This window comes from Lolium rigidum, chromosome 6 (assembly GCF_022539505.1).
Source record: "Lolium rigidum isolate FL_2022 chromosome 6, APGP_CSIRO_Lrig_0.1, whole genome shotgun sequence".
In the NCBI taxonomy this organism is placed as follows: domain Eukaryota; kingdom Viridiplantae; phylum Streptophyta; class Magnoliopsida; order Poales; family Poaceae; genus Lolium; species Lolium rigidum.
The window spans coordinates 107,429,664-107,455,601 of NC_061513.1; the positions used below are offsets into that span (position 1 = coordinate 107,429,664).

General features: G+C 49.7%; 2 protein-coding genes across 2 annotated transcripts; one reads left to right on the forward strand and one right to left on the reverse strand.

The window, feature by feature from the left end:
* The first annotated feature begins 14,914 nt into the window (after positions 1-14,914).
* Positions 14,915-20,539, forward strand: LOC124663083 (probable glutamate carboxypeptidase LAMP1). Its single transcript, XM_047200829.1, has 12 exons — positions 14,915-16,039; positions 16,134-16,201; positions 16,591-16,672; positions 16,777-16,869; positions 16,969-17,121; positions 17,853-17,918; positions 18,097-18,184; positions 18,321-18,404; positions 19,547-19,635; positions 19,811-19,927; positions 20,025-20,165; positions 20,233-20,539. Exons 1-12 carry the CDS (start codon positions 14,915-14,917, stop codon positions 20,413-20,415), a joined length of 2,289 nt encoding a protein of 762 aa, XP_047056785.1. The 3' UTR covers positions 20,416-20,539.
* Positions 20,496-25,876, reverse strand: LOC124666431 (tryptophan--tRNA ligase, chloroplastic/mitochondrial-like). The gene is made up of 15 exons (XM_047203770.1): positions 25,773-25,876; positions 25,566-25,688; positions 24,175-24,262; positions 24,000-24,041; positions 23,320-23,409; positions 23,100-23,222; positions 22,368-22,439; positions 22,108-22,220; positions 21,999-22,020; positions 21,827-21,892; positions 21,566-21,622; positions 21,402-21,448; positions 21,227-21,308; positions 21,032-21,121; positions 20,496-20,863 (listed from the first exon to the last, which is right to left on the reverse strand). Exons 1-15 carry the CDS (start codon positions 25,820-25,822, stop codon positions 20,729-20,731), a joined length of 1,200 nt encoding a protein of 399 aa, XP_047059726.1. The 5' UTR covers positions 25,823-25,876; the 3' UTR covers positions 20,496-20,728.
* Positions 25,877-25,938: the final 62 nt, after the last annotated feature.

The window sequence follows — 25,938 nt, forward strand, 5'->3', positions numbered from 1 at the left end:
TGCTCGATATCTAAACATCCACTATAGGGCAAAATTCTATTGCCACCACAACTACCAAAGAAACCAATAACAACCACTGCGCAACCTGAACATCACACTTAGATTTTGTTTGTCATCGGACTTTTCGTGGGGATTAGTAGAGTTAATACTTTAGAGTATTGGGTGAAACCACTATAGTGATAAAACTGAACTGCTACAAGTTATGACAAAGATTAGAACATTCTTCATGAATTTCTACTGCTGGATCGAGAGCATTCTCACCATTCTCCATGACCTCCATAACTTGAACGTAGTCCAAATTAACTTCAATTTTGTTGCATCCAATTTGCCCCACCAGGATCAGGCCATTCTGGAGTGCCCTCGCCTCCACTGAAGCTGCATCTGAGATGAAAGGGTATCTCTCAAGCCGCAAGGAAGAAACCTTTGACATCTCTTTGAATGGCTTTGGTGCTACCTGTACCTGAGTCTAGATCGATCCTGCATCAACATTTAGTTTTAAAATGTCTTCCTTGGGTTTCATCCAACCATGCCTTACGATGCCCCTTCTTCTTCGCTCTCGAATAGTTTGTAGCCAAGAGGAGTGGACCAGGGATTTGATCATCTCGCCTCTTGTTGCTTACCTTCTCTCTCATCAAACGTACCAGATAACCGCATCCACCAGATCATTTGGATTGTTAGAGCATCTCCAGTTGCGTCCCCCAAACCGTCCCCCAAAGCGATTTGGGGCGCGCCGGACAAAAAAAACGTTCCAGCCGCGTCCCTCAAAGCCCATTTTTGTCCGGCGCGCCCCGATACGGTGTCCGGCGCCCCGAGCCCGTCCCCGTCCCACAGGGGACGCTCCGGGGACGCCGGACACAACGAGCGAGGCCAACCGACGCGGGCCCGACCCGTCGGCGGCACGGGGAAAATTCGTCTCACACTCCCGCCAAATCCCGCCGCTCCCGCCAAATCGCGCATATACCGCCGCGCACGGGCCTCCCAAAACATATCCTGCCGCCGATTCATTTCTCCTATCCCGCCGATTTCTTTCTCCCTCCCGCCGTGCACCCGCCGCCGCTACCCTCTCCCCATTCCATGGCGCCGCCGACAGCCCCCAAAAAGATGGCGAAGAAAGCGGCCAAGAAGCCGCCGGGCAATGCGACGATAGGGGCGAAAGCGCCGTTCGCGAAGCCGCGGAAGGCGCCGGCTGCGAAGAAGAAGCCTGAAGGAATGACCGAAGATGAATGGCAGCAAGATTGCCTGCGCCGGAAGCTATCGACGGCGGAGCGGAAAGGACGGAGGGCGGCGGAGCCGGAGAAGAAGGCTGCGGCGGCGCGCCGGCACCCGGCACATAATCGCCGGGTGTATCGCCGCCACCAACGCGAGCCCATATAGTACGAACGTGCCGGTGTACGTTCCGGGAGTCTTCTCTCGTCGCAAGCCGCCTTCTACAACGACGGCCCCTCCGCCACTCCCGGGTGCGTGACGCCTAACTTGTCGCCGCACTACCGAGGATGCGGCTGCCGCACGGCGGCTTCAACCCCAACAACCTCTACTCCCCGGCGTACGAGCAACGCGAGCCGGGACCCGGTCCGGACGGCGGCCCTTTCACCGGCCGCGGGGGTCCGCTCGGAATACGACGGCGCCGGTGCCGAGGAGGACGACGGGGTTGAGGAGGAGGACGACGAGGAAGAGGACGGGGTGGAGGACGACGAGGAGGACGACGATGAGGACGAAGAGGGCGGCGAGGAAGAGGACGACGAGGGTGCCGGTGACGATGATCTCGTGGAGGTAGACGCGGACGGCGTGAGGACGAAGAAGAAGAAGAAGAAGAAGAAGAAGGCGTCGGGCACACGAGGCCCGAAGTGGACGCCTACGGAAGATCAATGTCACGTGCGAGTCGTGGGCGACGGTGAGCCATGACTCCATCATCGGCGCCAACCAAAAGGCGGGAAGTATTGGGCGAGGATCAAGGCCGAGTTCGATGAGCGCAAGCTCATCAACGGCGACTACCGGAAAGTGACAATGAAGAGGAGCCGAGAAGGCAATGTCGACGCGATGGGCCATCATCCAGGCGTCGGTGAACTCCTTCCATGGGTACCATCACGACTTAGAGACCGAGAGGCGACGGCGGCGCCGACGTCGCCTAACCGGTACGACTCTTTCTTCCATAATCCGTAGCGCCTACATTGTGTTCGATGAAATGACTCTGCTTCCTTTGGTTAGTTTGATAGGGCCATGGATATGTACTCGAGGAACTCGGATGGGCATAAGCCGTTCGCGCTGATGCATTGCTATAGGAAGCTCAAAGGGAACGAGAAATGGCGGCTGACGCGCTTGTCGCTGTCCAAGGGGAAGGACGCCATTGATCTAGACGCGCCGCTGGCAACGTCGGCAGGGCGTCCTACTGGCAACAAGGCTGCCAAGGCCGCCTTGGCCGACGCTGCGTCGTCCGAGAAGACGCAGGGCGTCGATCACGAAATGCCTCGCCGACGTGTCCTCGACCTTTATCTCCCGCGACAAGAAGGCCGACCAAAGGTGGGCCGAGCTGCTCAAGAGGCAAGAGGAGAAGGCTGGAGCTCAAGAAACGCGAGGGACGACATGTCCCTGCTAAGAACGTCGACGGAGGGAATGTCTCCCCGGACGCGAGCGGCGCACAACTTCTTCAAAGGCCGGATCCTCGACGACATCGAAGCCAAAATGGCGGCGGCGGACGCGGCGGCCACGGCGGCGGCATCGGCATCGGCGGCGGCGGCGGCGCAGCAAGAGCGGGCGACGCGTCTTCTCTTGCTACACCTGCGTCGGCCTCCGCGTCGGCGACGGAGCGGACGCACCATGCACGAGAACGGGCGGATCGCGACGAGGTCGTCGTGCTCGACGGGCCTGCGTCGACTCGGGACACGACGCCGTCGACCAACCCCTTCTTCTAATTTGCATGCACCACCGGTCTGTAATATGATCGCGCGCCCAGTACTTTGATCGATCGCCGCTACTCTGATCGCGACGAACCGGCGGGAACGATCTCTTTTGAATGCATCAATTTGAATTTCTGATTGGGGGCGCGATGCTCTTCTCCAGTCGCGTCCCCCAAACCGTCCCCCAAACCGCTCCGGATCGAGCGTTTGGGGGACGTGTTTTGTTCGTGCCGCGTTTGGGGGACGTCGCTCCCCAGCCGCGTCCCCCAAACGCCGCCCCCAAATGAATATTTGTGCACGAAAATAAAGGTTTTCATGCAATTTTGATTATATATTACAAAGTTTGAATGAAAACGGCTAGATTTCATCTAAACCTAGACTACTGACCGCCCGGCGGCGCGTTCGACGGCCCCGCCCCGTCGTCGCCTCCCCTACGCCGCAGCTCCTCCTGCGCGCGCCTCCTCTCCTTGCGTTCGGCGGTGGCCAGACGGTGCCGCTCCCGCCGCGCGTCCTCCGCCGTCCCCTGCTGCGCCGCCTGGAGGGAGAGCTCGATGGCGCTGTTATCACCAGATTTTGGCTAAATCAGGAGGTGGGCCGCGATCAAGATGGGCTTGGAAGATTACACATTGAAGATCTATGAAGCGGCCTTGCACGGAGAATTTGGGCTAGGTTGCCCGTGTATCTTTAATTATAGTAGATTGTATCTAGATTAAAAGTTAGAGTTTATCTCGTACACGGTTTAGTGCACGCCCACATTAGAAAGTCCGTCTGGACTATAAATATGTATCTAGGGTTTATGGAATAAACAACAACCAACGTTCAACCACAAACAAATCTCGGCGCATCGCCAACTCCTTCGTCTCGAGGGTTTCTACCGGTAAGCGTCATGCTGCCTAGATCGCATCTTGCGATCTAGGCAGCACAAGCCTGCCTACGTTGTTCATGCGTTGCTCGTACTCGAAGCCTTTTTGATGGCGAGCAACGTAGTTATCTTAGACATGTTAGGGTTAGCATTGTTCTTCATATTACATGCTTTCGTAGTGCAACCCTTGCATGTCTAGCCGCCCTTACACCTATCTTAGGTGTAGGGGCGGCACCCGCTTGATCATAGTTTAGTAGATCTGATCCGTTACGATTGCTCCTTGTTCTACAAGGATTAGTTTAATATCTCGCAATAGTTAGGCCTTACAAAGGGGGAGGATCCGGCGGCACGTAGGGTGTCGTTCGTTGGCCCTAAGCGAGGATGTTCCGAGGATCAACCTCGTGTTGGTTTTTAGGCCTTGTTTAGGATCGGCTTACGATCACCGTGCGTGGCCGCGAGGCCCAACTCTGGAGTAGGATGATCCGATTATGCGGTGAAAACCCCACATCGTCGTAGATCTCATTAGCTTTACCTTGATCAAGCGGGACCACCATATATTCGGACACCTCGTCCGAATCATGGGTGGATCGGCTCTTTGAGCCGATTCACGAGATAACCCGAGAGCCGATCGAGGCTCGTATTTAACGTTTACGTGTGTGCCCTGCAGGAAACTAAGCGAGGCATCATCCACACCTTCCCGACCAGGTATAGGTCGGGTGGCACGCCCTTGTGATAAACATCGGTGCGTGCGACCGGGGAGGCTTTGCGGGCCGTCGCTCAGAGGGACTAGGGCCAGCCGCAGCCCTAGTTGTTCCCGGCTCTACGGTGTTGCCCGTCTCTGCCCGCCAGTGGGTTTCTGACGTCAACACATTCTGGCACGCCCGGTGGGACCGTCGACGACAACCTTCGACATCGACAATATCGCCATCTACATCCGAGATGGCGGAAAGCACTCCGGTCAAGTACGAGGACCTGCCTGATGACCTCAAGAAGAAGCATGACGAAATCAAGGCGGTCCTCGAAGCCGAACTCATCGGCTCCTTCCACCGAACCCGCTCCCATGGCGTCGGGTGGAAGGGTTTCACACTGAAGGCGCACTCGATGGAGTGGACCTGTCCGCCCCGTCGAAGAACGCACCAGGCCGCTGAAGTACGAGGATCTGCCCGAGGAGCTCAAAAGGAAACATGACGAGATCAAGGCAACCCTCAAAGCCGAACTCATCGGCTCCTCTGAGAAGACCCGACTGCACGATATCAAGCTCGCTAGAGACTCAAGTCCGTCGCTCGGCGTCAACATGGTGGATCTCAGCCACTCCATAGGCCAGCCGAAGTCCTCCTTTGGTGTCAACATGGCGGGGCTTGCAAGCCGCCATGGCAAAGATGAAGCGAGAAGCGGCCACTCCCGTGGCAAAGATGAAGAGGAGGCCGATCCACGCGACCGGCCCCGAGATGATGACGAGCGGTACACAGCGGGGGAGGGAATGAGAAGCGTGCGGTATCAACGTCCACTCTCCGAGCGCCTCCTCAACAAATATAAGCACCAACACGACCGACGTCGGCACTACGACGTAGATGATGAAAGGAACTCGTCGGTCCGATGCGAGAGGTCGGGAGGTACCGTCAACATGATAGAAGCGACGACGGATACAATCGTCGCGGCGAAGGAAGGTCAAGGGGCAGGATAACATGGATAGGCAATGGAGCTGTCCGTTCTTCAAACATTGCCGGGACTCGGGAATGAGCCGATTGCCAACAATCGAGAACTGCCCGGAATGCAAACAAGAGGAAGAAGGACGCCGCTAACGTGTCCGTGTTCGAGCGTCTAGGGCCTCTCCCACCTCGGAGCAAACATGCTGAGCCCGCTCGGGTGGAAGATCTCGAGGAACTAGAGGACGATGATGAAGAAGATAAGTATCATCGGCCCAGGTGGTGCCCGGATGGGCTCAGCCGTTCCCAAAAGCGAAGAGTCCAGCGTCTGCGTGGGTTGGAAGAAGCTGAAAGATGGTACCTGCGCACGCTAAGGAAGGCACGGCCTGATCTGGCCGCCAAAATCCGGCGAACCCTGGACGAAGAAGGTCGGCCACAAAGAAAAGAGTGGCGCCCTAAGCAGAGGAAAGCCGATGATGATACATCGGCTGGCACAAACATGGTCTTCATTCTTCCAACCGAGTTTAGCGCTCCAAGGTTGTATGAAGCACCTGTGGCACAATTAGACTGCGGCCCACGGCCGGTCATCTTTGAGAAGCCAAAGGAAAGAAGTTACAGGCATCTGAAGGCCCTGTACGTGCGAGGCTACATCAATGGGCAGCCTGTCAACAAGATGTTGGTAGACACCGGGGCGGCAGTCAACATTATGCCATACTCCATGCTACGTCGGTTGGGACGCTCCAGCTCGGATCTGATCAAGACCAACGTAACACTGAGCGATTTCAACGGCCAAGCATCTGACGCGCAAGGTGTTCTGAATGTGGATCTGACCGTAGGAAGAAAAACTGTCCCTACGACGTTCTTTATCGTCGACGAGCAAGAGTACCTACGCTGTCCTACTAGGGAGGGATTGGATCCACGCCAAGTCGTTGCATTCCATCCACGATGCACCAATGCCCGATACGAGTGGGATGGAGATGAAGTGGAAGTCGTCCGTGCGGATGATTCGATCGAAGTTTCAACAGCTGGCATGGACATTTGGGAGACATCAGGCCAAGAGCCACTCTCAGGTATCAATTTGGACGACTGTGAGCGCATCGACGTGACAAAGAACGGGGTTAGGCTGGTTTTATCCACCGGCCTGACCGTGTAACAAAAGCAAATGTCGATGGATAAACGTGGCGGGACCGATCCTTGTGATCGGCCCCAAAAGATTTGTGAAGGGACATCACAAAACCTTCACCAAGAAAGCAATGGGAGGCCGATTCTAGCGATCGGCCAAAATTATCCTCAACATCCAGTCTGCCTGGGTTCAGCATGTTATCCAACAGAGCCGATACCATCAATTCTCTTGACAGAATCGGCTCCAGGGGGCACCCAAGTGGATAAAACACGAGGATATGTAGTAGAAGCGTCTCATCCTTTGATGATGGGTATTGGAATATGGGGGCCGATACACAAATCGGCCGAAAAATTCAAAAAAATTCGAGCATAGCCGATGCGCAGACATCGACTTAAGAATCAATGGAGCAGGGGGTGGATCTTCCCTTCACGGCGGCGTTAGCAGCGAGGAACGTGACATCTTCTAAGACCCTGACTAAACGTACAAGTCAGGGTAGGGGTGAGCCTGACGAAGGGAGCATATCTCTTCCAAGACCAGGAGAACCGCCGATGACGAAGCCATCGGGCTGTCACGTGTTGACTCGATGACCTGTCACTTCCGGGGGATGTTGCGCCCGGGGTTGGAGGGCGTCGGGAATGCGGGGACATCTTCACCGGAAGATTGCTGCAGCTCGCCGAAGATAAGGAGCCGATCTGATCAGCAAGGCGCAAGGGTTGGACTGAAGAAGCTCGGGGAGGGCAATTCGCCCTGAAATTGCATTACGAATGGGAAACCGAGGATGATCAACGTGGTCGGCTCACTGCTATTCTCGCCCCGGTTGAGGCCTGGGGGGCAGCTCATCTTGAAGGTTCTCTGTTCTGGGGAGCCGATTTCGTTGGAATCGGCTAACTCTGCATCACAACTTGCCTGAAGAATGGTGCTGATGTTGCAAAATTATCAGTTTCAGTATGCAAGACGATCCAGCGACAAGCCTAGAACTATGTTGAGGGCACCTACTCAGCGCCAGATTACTAGCCTGCTGAATCGGCTGTATAAACTGTCAACGGGTGAAAGGTGATCAATTGATTGGCCACGCGCGATAGCACTCTCGGACATGGTCGAGCCCAGGCCTGTTTGCCTGAATTACGGGTCCTCATCATTATTTCCACCCCGGCTGAGGCTCGGGGGGCAACTTGCTACGAGAGATCCTTTGTTATAGGAAAGCCGATTTTGCTAAAATCGGTTGGCTTTGCATCCCAGTTTGGTTTCGAGCAATGGTTGCTGAAAGAGAACAGAGCAGGTTTATAAAACGTCACCACAGAAGTGATGCCTGTCATGCAGAAGTGGCAGCTTCGGCGTTTAAATTGATCCAGCAACAGTCCTAGGGCTCTTCTGAAGGAAAAGAGGATCTGGAAGGAAAGGATACGGCAGAAGAATGTCTGAAAGGCCTAGGGTTTACACGATTATGGCTTGGCTTTGTTTGACCAGGAGTTTGGGCCCGGATGGATCTATCTCGAAATTTATCGTGAGAGACCGATGCGATGCTATCGGGTTATCGAGGCATTGACCAGTTTGGCAATCGGCAGAACTAGTACAAAGGACAATCGGCTAAATTATCATAAAGGGGATCGGCAAAATCAAAATTGGGGAATTTCTTCATTGATAAACCGGATTTCTTACATAGAAGAGCTGATTGCTCTCAAAAGAAAATGCTAGGGGATACATTGCCCCGTCTGCTACTGCTGGCCCTATGCTAAGATCCTATCTAGGGGCCGCTGCTGCCCTCGTCGTCGTCGTCGCCGTCATCGCCACTATCGGCGCTGCTCCCTACCGGCTCGTCATCGCTGCTCCAGCGGCCGCCGGCAGGACCCTCGTCGTCTTCGTCCTCTTCGTCAGCGTCGTCGTCACTGTCAACGTCGCTGAGGTTCCCGGGCCAGAGGTGGCGGCGTTTGGCCGGCGGCTCGTCGGAGGAGCTGTCTTCGTCCTCCTCCTCCTCCTCCTCCTTCACCTCCTCGGAGGAGGTGAAGTCGTCCCAGGAGAAGCGATCGTCATCGCTCTCCTCCTCCGATTCCCCGTCGGCGAGGAAGCGGAGGTCGCTCTCCCCACCGGTCAAGGATTTATCGTCCTCGGACCGGATGGAGGAGGCGTGGTCTTCCGAGTCCCATTCTTCCGGTGCGCGAATGTCCGGCGGCGTCTCACGGGAGGAGGAGGACCCGAGGGAGAGTTCCGAGGAGGTGGAGAAAGAGGAAGACATGGTGCGCGAAGGGTTTTTGGGAGTACTAATGTGGGGAGGACGAAGAGGAGAACTGTTCGATGCGGTTAGATAAAGGGGATGGAGATTTAATTTGCGAACGGTTTTCGAGGGCGTGGTGCCAAAACTGTCAAATCGTGCGAGAGGAGTTGGGGAGGCAAGTCGTCATGATGAAACATACTTGCGACGGTTCCGCTCCTGCCACGACATGACCCTTCGAGGAAAAAACAGAGTGGTTTTGAAATTATCATTACCAAAACCAGGGGGCATGTGTTATCACCGGATTTTGGCTAAATCAGGAGGTGGGCCGCGATCAAGATGGGCTTGGAAGATTACACATTGAAGATCTATGAAGCGGCCTTGCACGGAGAATTTGGGCTAGGTTGCCCGTGTATCTTTAATTATAGTAGATTGTATCTAGATTAAAAGTTAGAGTTTATCTCGTGCACGGTTTAGTGCACGCCCACATTAGAAAGTCCGCTGGACTATAAATATGTATCTAGGGTTTATGGAATAAACAACAACCAACGTTCAACCACAAACAAATCTCGGCGCATCGCCAACTCCTTCGTCTCGAGGGTTTCTACCGGTAAGCGTCATGCTGCCTAGATCGCATCTTGCGATCTAGGCAGCACAAGCCTGCCTACGTTGTTCATGCGTTGCTCGTACCGAAGCCTTTTTGATGGCGAGCAACGTAGTTATCTTAGACATGTTAGGGTTAGCATTGTTCTTCATATTACATGCTTTCGTAGTGCAACCCTTGCATGTCTAGCCGCCCTTACACCTATCTTAGGTGTAGGGGCGGCACCCCGCTTGATCATAGTTTAGTAGATCTGATCCGTTACGATTGCTCCTTGTTCTACAAGGATTAGTTTAATATCTGCAATAGTTAGGCCTTACAAAGGGGGAGGATCCAGCGGCACGTAGGGTGTCGTTCGTTGGCCCTAAGCGAGGATGTTCCGAGGATCAACCTCGTGTTGGTTTTTAGGCCTTGTTTAGGATCGGCTTACGATCACCGTGCGTGGCCGCGAGGCCCAACCTGGAGTAGGATGATCCGATTATGCGGTGAAAACCCCACATCGTCGTAGATCTCATTAGCTTTACCTTGATCAAGCAGGACCACCATATATTCGGACACCTCGTCCGAATCATGGGTGGATCGGCTCTTTGAGCCGATTCACGGGATAACCCGAGAGCCGATCGAGGCTCGTATTTAACGTTTACGTGTGTGCCCTGCAGGAAACTAAGCGAGGCATCATCCACACCTTCCCGACCGGGTATAGGTCGGGTGGCACGCCCTTGTGATAAACATCGGTGCGTGCGACCAGGAGGCTTTGCGGGCCGTCGCTCAGAGGGACTAGGGCCAGCCGCAGCCCTAGTTGTTCCCGGCTCTACGGTGTTGCCCGTCTCTGCCCGCCAGTGGGTTTCTGACGTCAACAGGCGCGACGAATATGCGCCTCTTCGAGGGCACGGGCGTCGTCTGGGAGCTTCTTCTCCGACTCGAAGGACTCGACGAGGGCGCGTTGCTGATCGGCCGTCTCGTCCGGGTGCGGGGCGTCGTCGTCGGACCAGTCGAACTCGTCGTCGTCGTCGTCGTCCTCCACCTCGGTCTCCTCCGCCTCGGCCTCCTCCTCCTCCATTGGCGCCTCCTCCTCCACATCTGTTGGCGCCTCCATCATCGCCGCCGCAAACGCGTCGGCCGCCGCCAACTCGCTCCGCCCGCCTCCCCCATAGCGCCGTAGCGCCGCCTCCCGCTGTCGACACTCCTCCGCCGTCGCCTGCCGCTCGGAGCTCGATCGACTCACGCCGCCGGCGCTAGATCGAGTCACGCCGTTCACGGAACAGCGCCGCCGCTCATCGCGCCGGCGCCGGCGCTCGTCGGCCCATCGCTGCTCCATCTCCTCCCGGTACCGGCGCCGTCGCGCCTCTTGTCCCGTCGAGGCGTCGAACGCCGCAACGGTGTCGCACCGCTCGCTCCTGCCACGCTGCCGCCGCCGCGGCCTCCTCGGCCGCGGAGGCGGGCGGAGAACGCCGCTAGATCCGCCGCCTCGCTGCGCCTCACGCCGCCGGCGGGCCTCCTCCTCGAGTGCCTCCTCGAGTGCCGCACGCCGCTGCCGGCTCGTCAATGGAGGAGACGGCGGTGGAGGGAAGTGGCCATCGCCGGGCGGTTCGCCATTGCCACTCGGTGATGGAGGAGACGGCCGTGGAGCGACGAGGGCTGTGTTTGTTGCCGGCGGGGTGTGGTGGCTACCATTGATGAGCCGGGAGACCTTTTATAGACGCCGGCGTCGGGAAGAAAGCGCGGGAACGGACGAGAAGAGGCGGGAAGATCGCGCGGGAACGGGCGGTGGCGTGCGAACGCCGGCGACGCGTGGAGGCTGCGCAGCGACCGACGAGACGTCTCGCCCGCCCCTCCGTCGCCATTAAGGCAAAGATGCCGCCGCGCGCGAATAACTTCCGTCGCGAGGTAGGCGACGGTTAGGTTAAAATTAACCGTGCCGCTGACGCGTCGGCCCCGCGCCTCCTCGCCTCTCATTTCGTTGTGTCCGGCGTGCCCGGTACGTCCCCTGTGGGACGGGGACGGGCTCGGGGCGCCGGACACCGTATAGGGGCGCGCCGGACAAAAAAGGACTTTGGGGGACGCGGCTGGAACGCTTTTTTTGTCCGGCGCGCCCCAAATCCTTTTGAGGGACGGTTTGGGGGATGCGACTGGAGATGCTCTTATCTTCCAGTAACGGTGTTTTTGTAGTTCTATCGCGGAGTAGAGACTCTGGGACTAATGAGCCTTTAGTGTCTATGGAGCACACATGTTGTATCACTTACAATCTAACTTGCATAGTTGACACTGTGTGACAAGTTTTGGAAATATTAGAAAACTTCCCAATGATTTAATCGCAGAAAATAATGGATAAAACATGACTAAAAAGGTTGAGATTAAACTAGTCGTGCAAATCACCATAGAGTACAAAAGCAACAAGTCTAAACTGATTGATAATAGTAATATGTTACTTAACAACGAGCCTGAACATATTGCTAGGAGAAGGAAAAATAGTATGATCTCATAAGTAGAAGGCAAGAACACATACGGTCCAGAAGAGGAACCAGCTGATATGGGCATTACCCTTCGGGTAGCTGACATTAATCTACCTCCCTTGGCCCAAATAGGGGTCCATAAAGATTGTCCAATAACCAAAGTGGGCCTGTACGTTGATTCCAATGAAGGAGACTTACTAAGAGGCGGATTCTTGATGGACAAGGCAAGAAGGCGTCAATAAGGAAATACTAGATTAAATCTCAGTGTAACCTAGTCGAGTTCGGACAGGACTCTCGGGACCTGGCCTGCTATATAAAGGCCAGGAGAGGGCCTGCCGAACAACAAGACAACAGTACGTAGAACCACCGCAACTTAGAGCACAAACCCTAGAATCCTTGTCTCTCGGCGAGTCGACCATAACAGCCTATCGGCTACCCCATTGTAACCCAATATATTCGATAAATCAAGATCAGACAAACAGGAAGTAAGTGGTTTACCTCATCGAGGGTCCCAAACCTGGGTAAATGTCTCTCCCCGTTTATTTGGTATTCGATGTCTCGTGCTAGCCTGCAGGATTTCGTCAACCCTAAGCCCCTCATGGTGGGCATTGCCGAGGAGCTCCCTCGTCACCAGCGTTGGCATTGGCGTTAGCATTGACGGTGTCGTCACTACTAGGAAAAAGCCTATAGGTGGAGGAAAAATGTGCCGGCGCACCACCTTGCACGTGCGCCGGTGGAAAGTGTTGCCGGCGCACCACTTTTCCGCCGCGCCGGCGATGGACCTATACTGCCGGCGCACAAAAAAAATTAGTGCGCCGGGGATAAAATTCGAAGAGATCTGGCCGGAACTCCAATTTTTGGGTACCTTACCCCCGGCGCACCTCTATGGTGCCCCCCCCCCCCCCCCGAGAATCGCCTTTTTAGTTTTTGAAAAAATCATAGAAAATGATATAAAATTCAAAAAATAAAATCCTTTGAAATGCCCATGTAATATGTGATCTAGTTTTAGTGAAAACTTGAAAATTTGAATTTCGATGTATTATGCAAAATGGCGTCATGTTTCGGTAAAACGGGATTTCTGGTTGCATACGACCTCCGATGAAAAACTTTTTTATATCAAAATCGATCTACTCGAAATTTCCTATTCGAATTCAACGGCCTACGGCCGTTTGGAGAAAAAATGGATTCGTCAAATTCAAAACAGAAACAGGATTTTTTTCAGATTTAAGATTTGGGAGAAAAAAAGAAAAAAAATACCCCCGGCGCACCACCCTACTTGGTGCGCCGGCAGTAACCTATGGTATATATATACTCCACACCTGCCTGTGCTCCTCACTTTCACATTTTCCTTCTCTTTTCCTCCTCCTCCTCCTCCTCATCTACTACATCGAGCTACTGCGGCGAGCTACTCCGGCGACCTTTACTGCACCGACGACCACGATGGCCACCGACGGCCACAACGTCCTCCGGCCTCCTCCAACACCTCCAGCCTCCTCCACCACCTCCGGCCTCCTCCACCACGTCCGGCCTCCGCCACCACGTCCAGCCTCCTCCACCACCTCCGGCCTCCTCCACCAACTCCGGCCACCTCCATCAACTCCGGGCTCCCCCACCTACTCCGGGCTCCTCCACCTCCGGCCTACTCCTCCTCCTCCTACACCGACGCGATGACCTCGGGAGCTTCCGCCATCATCCTGCACCTCCTGTACCTCCTACACCGGCGCAGAGACGACAACCACTGATTAGCTAGATCTAGATCTAGATTTGATTTTTTTTGTTTTCTTGTATAACCTACCGCCGGCGAACAAGACAGAGTGCGCCGGGGATAACGCGAGTTACCACCGGCGCACCAACTGGTGCGCCGGCAATAAGCGATTATCACCGGCCTGTTCCCACCGGCGGGCTCTAAGTGCGCCGGCAATAGGCCTTTTTGGTGCGCCGGCAATAGGCCTTTTCCTTGTAGTGCGTTGTTGAGAGCAATGTCGCCGAAGAGGTTGTTGATGTCGAGGAAGAAGTCGTTGTTGGGGAAATAGTCGTTAGCCGCCGTGTCGACATCAAAGCCAGCAGTCGCGCTAGAGCCCTCTCCAAAAACCTTGTCAGCATTATTCCACGGTTAGCTTTGCTACATCTCTTAAGCCTCCTCCATTCGAGGGCGTGAATTATAAGAGGTGGCGTGCGAGAGCTATTCTCTAGCCTACAAACCATGAGATGCTTTGATGACACAATGGCAAGCCTGTGGAAGAGCTTACTTCTGTTGAGGAGAAAGCTTTTTTGAGGATGCCGACACCCTTTTGAGGGGTGCTATCATCAGACATCAGCGTTCTTGGCGAGAACATTGTTGACTCGTATTTGTCCATCTCCACGGGCAAGGATATGTGGGACGCAGTCGAGGCCAAGTTTGGGGTCTCCGAGAACATTGTTGAGGATGCCGACACCCTTCTGAGGGGTGCTTCAAGATGACTGATGAGCGCTCCATCATTGAGGAGACTCGTGAGATACAGCCCATTGCTCTTGAGCAGTTTACCTCTGTGTTACCGGACAAGTTTATTGTCGGAGGCATCATTGTCAAGCTTCCTCCTTCATAGAGGAATACATCTTCATGGAGGAATCCATCTAGCTGGTCCATGTAAGGAGGAAAATTTACTGATTTATAAACAATTGAATTTATTGATTCACTAAACTAAGTACATCACCCAACGAACTAAAACAAAAAATGATCGACAAATATCCCCAATGGCACTAAAAATCATATCAAGGCTTTTCAAAGTCATCGCCTATAGGCTCACCTTTTTTCATATCAAAGTTCTACCATAACTTTGGCAAAGAAATCCTGAAGCGAAAAACTTGCGTCGACTGTTTTCAGGAGGTTGTTGAACGTATGCTGACCGAACTCCGAAGAACAACATCTTGCAAAGTAAACTTATAGAAATTGTCTTTAAATCAAACAAGTCCTAAAGAAAGGCCCAATGAGAACCGATCCACGTCTTCACCCACTCAGCCAGGCCCACTCCACTCCACCGTAAAGACGAAAAAACGCATCGTTCCCCACCAGTCGACGAATCACACGTGACGCTGCCCCAGCGACGAACGATAACTTAAATAACGTAAACCTTTCGAGGGACCCAGATGTCAGAGGCAGAGATAAGGAAACTGCCGGGCCGGCGTGTCCCTCCGCCTCTAGCCGTGCACCCACTCCGCTCCGGCTCCTCCGCCGCCCGCAGCGCACGCCGGAAGCCCGCCATGGCGCCACCCCACGTCGAAGACGACCCCTCCACGCGGACACCACTCATCGCCGCCCCTCCTTCCCTTCCTCGCCGGGCGGCCGCGTGGCTGCACCCGCTCCCTCTCCTCGTCGCGGCGGCGCTCGCCACCTACTACCACCTCCTCGCCGCGCCGGCCCCCTCCTACTACCACGCCCTCTTCCTCTCCCTGGGCTCCAACGACACCGCCGCCGCCCACCTGCGCGCGCTCACCGCCCGCCCGCACCTCGCGGGCACCGAGGCGAACGCCGCCGCCGCGGAGCACGTCGCCTCCACGCTCGCCTCCCTCTCCTTCCCCACCCGCCTCACGCCCTACTCCGTCCTCCTCTCCTACCCCTCCCACCGCTCCCTCTCCCTCTCCGCCCCCGGCCGCGCCGCCACCGCCTTCCCCTTAGTGCAGGACACCTACCCCGACGACCCCAACGCCGCCCTCTCCGCGGAGGTCGTCCCCACCTTCCTCGCCTACTCCGCGTCCGGCTCCGCCGCCGCCGAGGCAGTCTACGCCAACTACGGCCGCGCGGAGGACTACGCCCACCTCGCCGCCCGCGGCGTGAACGTCACGGGCAAGGTCGCGGTCGCGCGCTACGGCAAGGTGTACCGCGGCGACAAAGTGATCAACGCCCGCCGAGCTGGCGCGGCGGCGGCCGTGATATACACCGATTTCAAGGACTACGCGCCCGGGAAGGCGTTTCCGGATGGGCCGTGGATGCCGCCGTCCGGCGTGCAGGTCGGGAGCACCTTCAAGGGGGTGGGGGACCCCACGACGCCGATGTGGCCGTCGTCGGAAGGGTGCGAGCGCCTGAGCATCGCGGAGGCGATGGCCACGGAGGACATGCCGGGGATACCGGTGCTGCCGGTCTCGGGAAGGGACGGGGAGGAGATACTGCAGCTCATTGGCGGAGATGTCGCGCCAGAGGATTGGCAAGGCGGTGAGGGCGCGCCGGTTTACCGTCTCGGCCCCGGGCCGGCGGTGCTCAATCTGACCTATACAGTGAGTTGATATGGAGATGAGATCTAATTTTGCTCTTTATGGTTTCACTTCCTGAATTCAGTGATAACCCCTTGTGTGTTCCCTTTCTTTGTAGGGGAATGAGACGATGGCTACCATTCAGAATGTTATTGCGGTGATTGAAGGAAAAGAAGAACCTGATAGGTAAGTAGAACTCTCCAACGTTTCTCCTTTTTTGGTCAATATCCACAAATGGCCAAACCGCTGACCACCCATCATACACTTGGTGCCTGCCCAAACCCCGACTGTCGACAACATTGTGCCCTCTGGCTATAGTAACCGGTGACTGAGTCCAAATCCTTTGCCAGAAGCTACATTATGAGTACCCTGGATAAAATTCAGCAAATTTCTAACTACAGTGTTCATTGGAATTGACTACAAACTCAGCTACATTTCATCAGTATAATTGGTCAGAAATTTCTTGGACTGCAATTTTGAAATAGATACAGGAACACGCTTATTGTTAGATTCTGATGGGCATTTTTGTGCATCATATTTCAAATGTATGATAATTAATTTTCATGCACACACAGGTACGTTATCCTTGGCAACCATCGTGATGCATGGACATTTGGGGCAGCTGACCCGAACAGCGGAACGGCAGCCTTGCTTGAGGTATTTCATATTGGGTTGCTCTATGTCAAATTCTCAACCCTTCCGTTTTAGTCTACTCATGATTCGGAGAAACACATTGGCTTGTTACCTGCCATTGAATGTAGCTAGCTCAAAGGTTGTCTAAGCTACAAAACAAGGGTTGGAGACCTCGTCGGACAATCATTTTGTGTAACTGGGATGCCGAAGAGTACGGATTGGTAATCTCTCTCTCTCTCTCTCTCTCTCTCTCTCTCTCTCTGGCTATTATCAAGCAGTTCACCTGTCCTTCTTGTACTAATATCTTCCGAAAATTGCAGATAGGATCAACTGAATGGGTTGAAGAGAACAGAGCAATGCTAACTTCAAAGACTGTTGCTTACCTGAATGTAGATATTGGGGTCTGTAATTCTGGATTTGAAGCATCAGCCACTCCTCAACTTGATGAGTTGCTTAAGCAAGCGAGCAAACAGGTATCCTAGTCTAAAATAAACATGTTTTTTTTCAATTCAATAGAAAAAAATACAATAATGTTAGTCAGGCTCAACCCTCCCAGGGCTGCTTGCTTCCATGATGCCATAGCATTTAGGTGAGGAAGTCTGGAGGTAATTGTGGCAAGCCAAAGTTTGACCAAAGACTGTTGTTCATAACCAAACCTTGCCAGACTTCTACACACCCTAAGTTAGGCATATATTTGGTCAATAGCCTCACATGCGGCAAAGTTCCATTTATAATACCTGGTCCCACATGTCAATAACTTAGAAAAGTGTGGCACAGATTCCCTTAGACTAACCAAAGTGGTTCCAGTTTTGATGACCTAAACTTAGATAAATTATGCAAACAAAAAAAGTGGCAAAACTTAGCATATAAACCAACTTGCCCTAAGTTTTCGCATAGCTGGTCACTAATAGCATGTTGTAACTCGTACATGGCCAAAATTATGAGCAAATCGAATTGCACTTATGCAATTATGCTAAGGGGACAGTTGAGCAACTAACTTACAATCAGGAAATTATTTTCTCTCTAGCCTGTGCTCAGTTTATTTTTGTCATTGCTTAAAATTGGTAAATTTGAAAGACGGAATAGTTTACTGTGTAATGGAATTGTTGTCAGTAGGAATGTCTATTAATTACTAAACAGTGAATTAGTGATCAGGGTTCTTTACTTCTCTTAATATTCTGTGTTTTTTTTCTGTTCGAGCAAGGTTCCAAATCCTGATAATGGAACAGAAAGTCTGTATGACATGTGGATGGCTTCTGATAGTTCTCTGGTAAGCACTTAATGTTTAGGTAAAGCTTGTACAATTGTTTTCTTAGTAATATGAGCACTTGGCATGTGAAATGAAATATTATGTATAGTTTAGGCATAGTTCTCTTTCATTTTGTTCGAAGTTCAGGTGTATGATGCTTTTATTATACTAGATACAAGTTTAAGATTTCTGATGACAGATTGGAAGGTTAGGAGGTGGAAGTTCAGATTATTCGGCCTTTGTTCAACATATTGGTATTCCTTCAGTTGATATGTCTATTGGGTCAGGTTTGTTCTAAGTTATTTTTATCTTCCTATATGCTCATTAAGCTATGTTCCTTGAAATATTTTGTTGTTTGCATTATTCAATGATTGTGAGTTTTTTTGCTAGATCGAATCAAATAACAGTACTACTTGTTTGCAGATTATGCCGTGTACCATAGCCTGTACGATGACTTCACATGGATGGAAAAGTACGGAGATCCCATGTTCCGCAGGCATGTCGCAGGTATCCCATATGTTCAACCGACAACCCATATGGAGTTCTCACATGCTAAATTGTTACCGGTCTAACACCGATGAACCTGACATGGTGCAGGGGATGAGAGGGACATAAGTGAGAAACTGGGAGTAGTTTATTCTTCCCATTGCTTAATTGATAATAAGTTCATGGTGTCCCTTTTGTAGGGAAACTTGATTAGACATAAGAATTGAATCGCCGTTTTCCTCCACCAAATCAAATCTTTATCGTCCTACTATTTAATTTTTGAACTACCATATTTCCTAGTTAAATATATAAATATGAACTCCCTCCGTTGCTAAATATAAGATGTTTTAGCAAGTCAATTTGTCTTACCAAAACATCTTATATTTGGGAGCAGATGGAGTATTTCCTAACAATGCCCATGACATTGCACCCCTGCCCACAAGCAGCTTGACCTCGAGCTGCTCTTTTATTGTTATGCCGACCTAAGATAGCCCTCACCCTCATGTCACCATAGACCTCCACTTGCTCCTCTACCGATAACAACGGCACTATTTAGGCACATTTGGAAACTTGACATGGCAGTTAGTTGCTTGTCTGTGCCTATCCAGCAGGAGGCACATACAAAAACTGAGAGGCTCATGAGACATTGTCCAAATGTAAAGTGTAAAGTTAACCGTATTAAGTTGATAAGTTATTCGATAAACATGTAATAGAGGTTACACATGATGCAGGGGTATGGGGTCTCCGCCCCCACGCCCAGTGTGTCCATCGCTTTGTCTGCCTGCTTAGCGATGTACGTTATGACACCTCATCACCTGGTTGCTTCTTCAACTGTACAAAGGTGAAGAAACATTGATCCAATCTCTGCTTTGTTGCGGGTCAAACCTTGTGGCGCTCTACTTGATGCATTTTTTAAATTTTGTTTGAAACTTTACATGCATAGAACATTAGAACTCCGAGGCATTGTCCTAGTGGACATATGTTGAGTTGCTCATTATAAATGAAGTATGCATTTACAAATGTGGGAAAAAATATTGCATTGTCTGTCGTATCTACTTCCACTTCAGTTGATCATCAAAAATATGTTGGGCTAAAATTATTGCATTTGCAGAGTACATAAGCTCAGTGGCCGAAACTCAAGTTAACATCATCTCTCCTTGTAGTGGCAAGCATGTGGGGGCTTCTAGCTTTGAGGCTTTCGGATGAGGAGATCCTACCGTTCAACTACAGCTCTTATGTCGCAGAGCTTGAGGTAACATGTCCTCCAGAGATCTTAATACTCAAATGAAATGCTTGCTCGAGAGAGAAAATAAAACACGTCCTTCAGAGCTCTCCTATAAATTATAGACCAACTGGAACTATGCATCTTTTCTCGGTAATTAGAAGTCTAAATTTGGAGGATCCTGACAGTAGCGTTTGCTTGGCAGAAAGGTGCGGTGGGTATAAATGAGAGAGTACTAGGAATGCCTGTCAGCTTATCTCCCCTCCACAAGTCAATTAAAGAGTTTGACAGGGCAGTTCTAAAAGTGAACTCTGAACTGGAGGTATTTGGTTCTTCCTATTGATTGTTGTTCATTCATATTACCTACGTTTCAAAAAAAAATTGTACTTTGAGCTTACTAAGTTATTTTTCTTGACTAGGTTCTACAGACACGAAAATTTTGGTCCCCTTGGGGAAACAACCCATTGAAGGTAAGAGATCTCAATGACCGGTTGATGATGACTGAACGAGCGTTCACAGAGCGTGAAGGACTGTCCGGGAGGCCATGGTACAAACACATGGTAAGTTGCTGTTGTTTTGGGGAAGTACATTATATACCATTGTGCTTATGGAAAACAAATCATGTAGATCTATGGACCTTCCCTCTACAACGATTATGGGGCGGAAGTGTATCCAGGTGTTGATGATGCCATTCAGACAGCAAAGAAAACAAATACTTCTGAGTCCTGGCAATCTGTACAGCATGAGGTTCACAGGATTGCTAGAATCATCAGCCAAGCCGCATTAGTCATCAGAGGAGAGTTAACATGAAACCTTTTGCTATGTTGTTGAAATTCCTGCTACAGGTATAATCACATATGTAACTTTGAAAAGAAAATCGTAACCTTATCTAGAGATGGAATTCGGGTGTTATCTTTTGACGAATAATTCATTACAATCCCATTGAAAGATTGTTTAATGTTGTTGTCTATTCAAGCACTCCGTACCATAAAAAAATTTAGCAGTGCCAACATGCATCTAAATTGGAGATGTAGTTCCAAAATATTGAACAAGTGCAAGAAGACCAGTATTGCACAGTTCCAAAAATATTGAACCCATAGTTTCTTGTGAAATGTTCTGCACGCTATCTGCGCAAGAAACCCATGGCTTGGTAAACGTTGCTGAGGGTGGCGTCTGCTATCTCAGAAGCTTTCCCTGCCCCATCTACCAGAACATTATCTAAGTAACCAGGATCAGCCATGATCTCCTCGTATCGGACCTACAGAAAGGTAAAAAGATGAATGTAATAACCAGAGGGCATATGCAAGATGAAATTGATTGTTCAAGTGAAAGTAACTTGGTTTGCAATTGTTTAGTACAATGATTAAGTATATACTTGTATAAACTCGAAGGATAGACATGATAAACCGCACAAGTATTACCATACCTGGATAGGTTCCAGATGATCGATTAAGGCATCTGTAAGGGTAGATTTGAATGTCCCCCAGTTCATATCTTGGCATTCGCTAACAACTTCCTGCAAGACCAAATGGGTCAATTATGTTCTCAATCAACATTATATTGGACATAGATGAAACCTGGCTGAGCAGGTGTACTATTCAAGTATGCAGAAGTTAACCACCTCTTTTGTTTTCCCGGTAATGATCTGGTAGACTGAGAGAAGATTTTTGCATTCCGGTCTCTCAGGGTTGTCGAATTCCAAGCTGGAGTGTGCAAGTTGAATGACATGAGTCTCTTACCAAAGGCTAATTCTATTAATTCAAGTTTGGAGTGAGAGAGGGGGAGGGGCTACAGACCCTGGGAGCGAGTCAGTTTTGCAACGTTTGATTTTGTTCACAATCACCTACAAAGTGTCAGACAGATATCAGAATAAATAGAAATGCTTAAAACTTTAAACATAAACATGGTCAGTTAATGGAAGAAATAACACAGAAGTTTATTTGTATTACTCTGTACTTACATCTTTTGGGTCAAGAAGGTTAATGCGAGATAGGTCTGAAGGAGCAGACTTAGACATCTATCACCAAGAAACAGAAAGTCAGTACAAACATACACATACAGCACATTGAGGAGGTAAGTAGAATATGTACATCGAATCAGCTCTGCAAATAATACGTATATGATCAAGGATTGGCATCTAAACTAGCAGTATAATAACCATAGAAAAGTACTAACTTTAGTTTGTGATCAGGTAAGAAATACTGCACGTATGGTCAATTACCTTGGAAAGACCATCAGTTAGGGACATAACACGGGCACCTGCTGGAGGGATCAGGGCTTCAGGAACCTAAATATCCGGAAAAGCTTGGTAAGCAAAAGTGCAGAGCATCTGTCGCTCAATGGGTTGAATCTTGAAATGATGCCAAACCATGTGTATGCACGACTAAACACACCTTAAATAATGAACCGCCTCTCCTGCAAACACATAGACATGGCATTATCATAGTGAGAGACAGCTACTAGTATCTCAAAAAGGGTACAAGATAGTCCAGCTTTTCTCACCCTCCCAATTTCTTCCACTTCCTTCCACCATAGAGATTATTAACACGTTCAGAAATTTCACGAGTTAATTCCAAATGTTGTGTCTGATCTTCACCAACAGGTACCAAATCGGACTGCAATCATACAAATCAGCTATTGTTGACACCAATGTAGGGAATGCAGTGTAAAAGGCCCAAGGTTGAAGTTGAACTATATGCTTCTAACGTTAGCTTTTACAGTAAGACTAATGTAACACAATGGTAGCGACAAACAAACTTTACCTGGTACAAAAGGATGTCAGAAGCCATTAGAACAGGATACGTAAGAAGTGCCACTCCAACATTTTCATTACCCTGGTAATTTAAGAGAGAACATTGGTAATACAATAAGTTGCTAATGAAATTTAATAAAATTAACGATGTGAAAGTCGCATGGGGACTGATTGGGAATGCATAATAAAACCTGGGTTCATCTGATCTGATAACTAAATATATGGAACTAACGATTCAGTAAAATAGCAATGATAGAACAAACAATTTTGACGAAGTCAGAAATTGTATATCACTTTAGTTTTAAGACATAACAATTGAGGCTGACACACCATATGCCAAACAAAAGCAAAGAATCTATTGCAAGACAAATATTCACCTCTGATTCAATAATGCATCAAATCATTCAAGTGTGGAAGTTATAACCTAGGTTGGATTATTAAATTTAGCATTTTTGTTCTTCTCACTGCTCAGTAGGATATTATAAATCACTAGGGAACAGATGTCAGTGCATATTATTGATGTAGAGTTTTTTTATCTGCAGGTTAATCATATCAGTCATGAATTGTAGGGGTGTTAATTTGATTGCCACATAATCTCCCCAACATAGAAAGATGTCTATTTGCGACTTGAGCTATAGTTTTTTTTTTTAAATCCCTTATGTACTATGAATCTATGATGGCTTATGAGGTATTCAGTTAAACAGAAGTTGACAGTGAAGCTATCGTACAGCGAATGACGCACCGCCTTGCGTGACTTCTCTTTGAATTGGATCATCTTGTTGAGCCAACCAATGGGAGTTGAAGAACTCAGTAGCCACATCAGCTCAATATGAGCACGTACATGAGATTGTACAAAAATGGAGGCCTGGAAACACACAAAGTAACATAAAACCTTCAGCAAAAGAAAGATATCCACAACAGGAACACCAAAGCATAGAATAATATAAGTATGCGAAGCAGACCTTGGAGCTATCAATGCCGCATGCCAGATAAATTGCAGCGGTGCTTCTTGTAGCTTTAGATAGCTGCGGTGCTTCATATGGTAAAGTAATCTGCACATGTTTGAACATAGTGGTAAACATATATTGTCAAATGTTAGGCTATTCGAGTGAATCAAGGAGAAAACGATAAATATCTTCAATAAGTTAATTATAATCAAACATGAACATTATGCAGCTGCTTGTGCCTCAAAAAGTTAATTATAATCAAACATGAACATTATGCTGATGCAGCACTCTAGTTTACATATACAGCATTAACACTGCTTGGTTAACATATACTTTATATGGTCTGATTAGACATTGTGATGATGCAGTTGCAGCTTGTGTTGGAAGAGTATCCAAATCGAACATGAACAATATGCAGCTGTAGCACTCTAGTTTACATATACAGCATTAACACTGCTTGGTTAGCATATGCTATATATGGTCTGATTAGACATTGTGATGATGCAGTTGCAGCTTGTGTTGGAAGAGTATCCAACTATACAAGGTAAAATGAAGCATCCCAATTTGATCGAAGCACCAGATAAATAGAAAAAAGAATGTTGATAGCTAGCTTAACTTAATCAGCTATACACAAGAACTACACACTATACAAATTCATTACACTTTTATTGTAGGATGGCCATGAAACAGCTTACCGCATGCAGGTCCACAATGAAAAAAAATGTCTCGTATAAATCCTGCAAGGAATCATCACAGAACAAAGGATAAGAAGATGCAAAACATAGATCTAACGGATATTTAGTTTAGCCCTGGACATGTAGCTTCTTAGTTAGATAGAATAATGTAGTTACAAATTCAAATATGCAGTACCTGAAGTGCAACCCAATTCTTAATAGCGCCAAGATAGTTTCCAAGGTGCACCATTCCTGTTGGCTGTACACCAGAAACTACTCTTTTCCTGCAGTGGTAGACACATAGATTCACAATTAAAAGAAGAAACAAGCAAATAGATTTATCATGATTACACGCGACCTCGATATAAAAATACATTTCCTATTATTATACTGCGGGGATATTAATTCACTTCATAACTATGAGGAGTAACCCCATGAAAATGGATACCATCTTTGGATCTTGGACAATGAATTACAATCTGTCTCATGCAAGCTTATCATGATCTCATTTGTTATCAAAATATTTGATAATAAAGCATTAAAAGCAGATTACCATAGGAGCAAATGAAAGAATGACATCCCTAGGAGAAATACAGAATGAATTGCAACCCTGTGCACTTTTTTCTGCAATAGATAACCCTGTTCACTTAGAGGGCCAAAATCAGAAGAGGCGCACACCAAAGATGCCACCTAAGCACAAGTTCCCTTACTACAACATGCATTATACAATTCTTACTTACTCAGATGATTTCTTGATAAATACTAACTAGTCTGCCTTTAAAAGATACTAATTCGACATTATACAATTCTTACTTAGATAATTTCCTAAATACTTACTAGACTGCCTTGAAAAGATACTAACTAGACTACCAGAATAGCTATTGTTGTACTTCACCATAAGTCCACATTATTTTCTGCAAGACTAGAAGAAAGTAATGAAGTGAATACATAACAGTGCGAAGGAAACTAATTAGCCCAACAACATGTACCACTTTCCGATCAAGATTCTGAAAACGTCACACACACACACACACACACACACACACACACAATAATGTCAACTTTTGCTGGCGTGCGGAAGTTGCACTGAGACTTGCACATTTGTATGAGACCCCAATAGCGAAAGTCCTACGTATGTAAACACAAAAAAGGTCAAAAAAAATCCTTTTCTGAGTAGAGATTACAAGGGATCTCTTAGTAGGTAATGCGTGATGTCGTGGTGATGGTCATATGGTGTCATACAGTGTTGCTTACTGTGCAAAGTCGGCATTGGCTCACTGAACATGTCTGATTTTCCTGTTGAACTTAAAAGTTGCGTTAAGCACGAGTTTCAAGCCCAGAGCAAACCAAATGGTTATTAGCACAATGAATATGCTGGGACAAAAACTGAAGTGAAGAGTATATGGAATAGACCAGCGTCGCGCAACCTTAGCATACTCTCAACGCTCCAGCATTGCACTCACGATTCAAGCATAACAAAGTAACCTGACCTTCAGCCAAACGCAGGAAATCATGCAAGGCCCAAAGTCTAGCAAGTGCATTACGTCGAACACCACACGAGCAATGAGAGAGAGGCGGGGGACTTACTTCCTCGCCGGGGGAGCAGGCGCCTCATCGGCCGGGGCCGTAGCTTCCGCGGCGCTGCTGCAGTTGAGACGGAGAGCGGGGAGGCGGGAAGGAATCGCCCCTCCACGGATGCCACTCCTCGACCTGCACGCAAAGAAAGTCTCAGACGTCTAGGTACAGGGAGTACGGTGCGCGCGAGAGAAGGAGGAAGAAGAAGAGTGCGCGTACCCGAGGAGAGGCGGGCGGTGGAGGATGTGGGAGAGGAGCGCGCGGCTCATGGCGTCCCTCCCGGTCCGGCCGCCGCGTGCTCTGCTTCGGATTTGGCTGCGCTGTTTCGGATGGAGGAAGAAGACGACGAACGCTCCCGGGGAGATGTGGGTTGGGTTTTGAGATG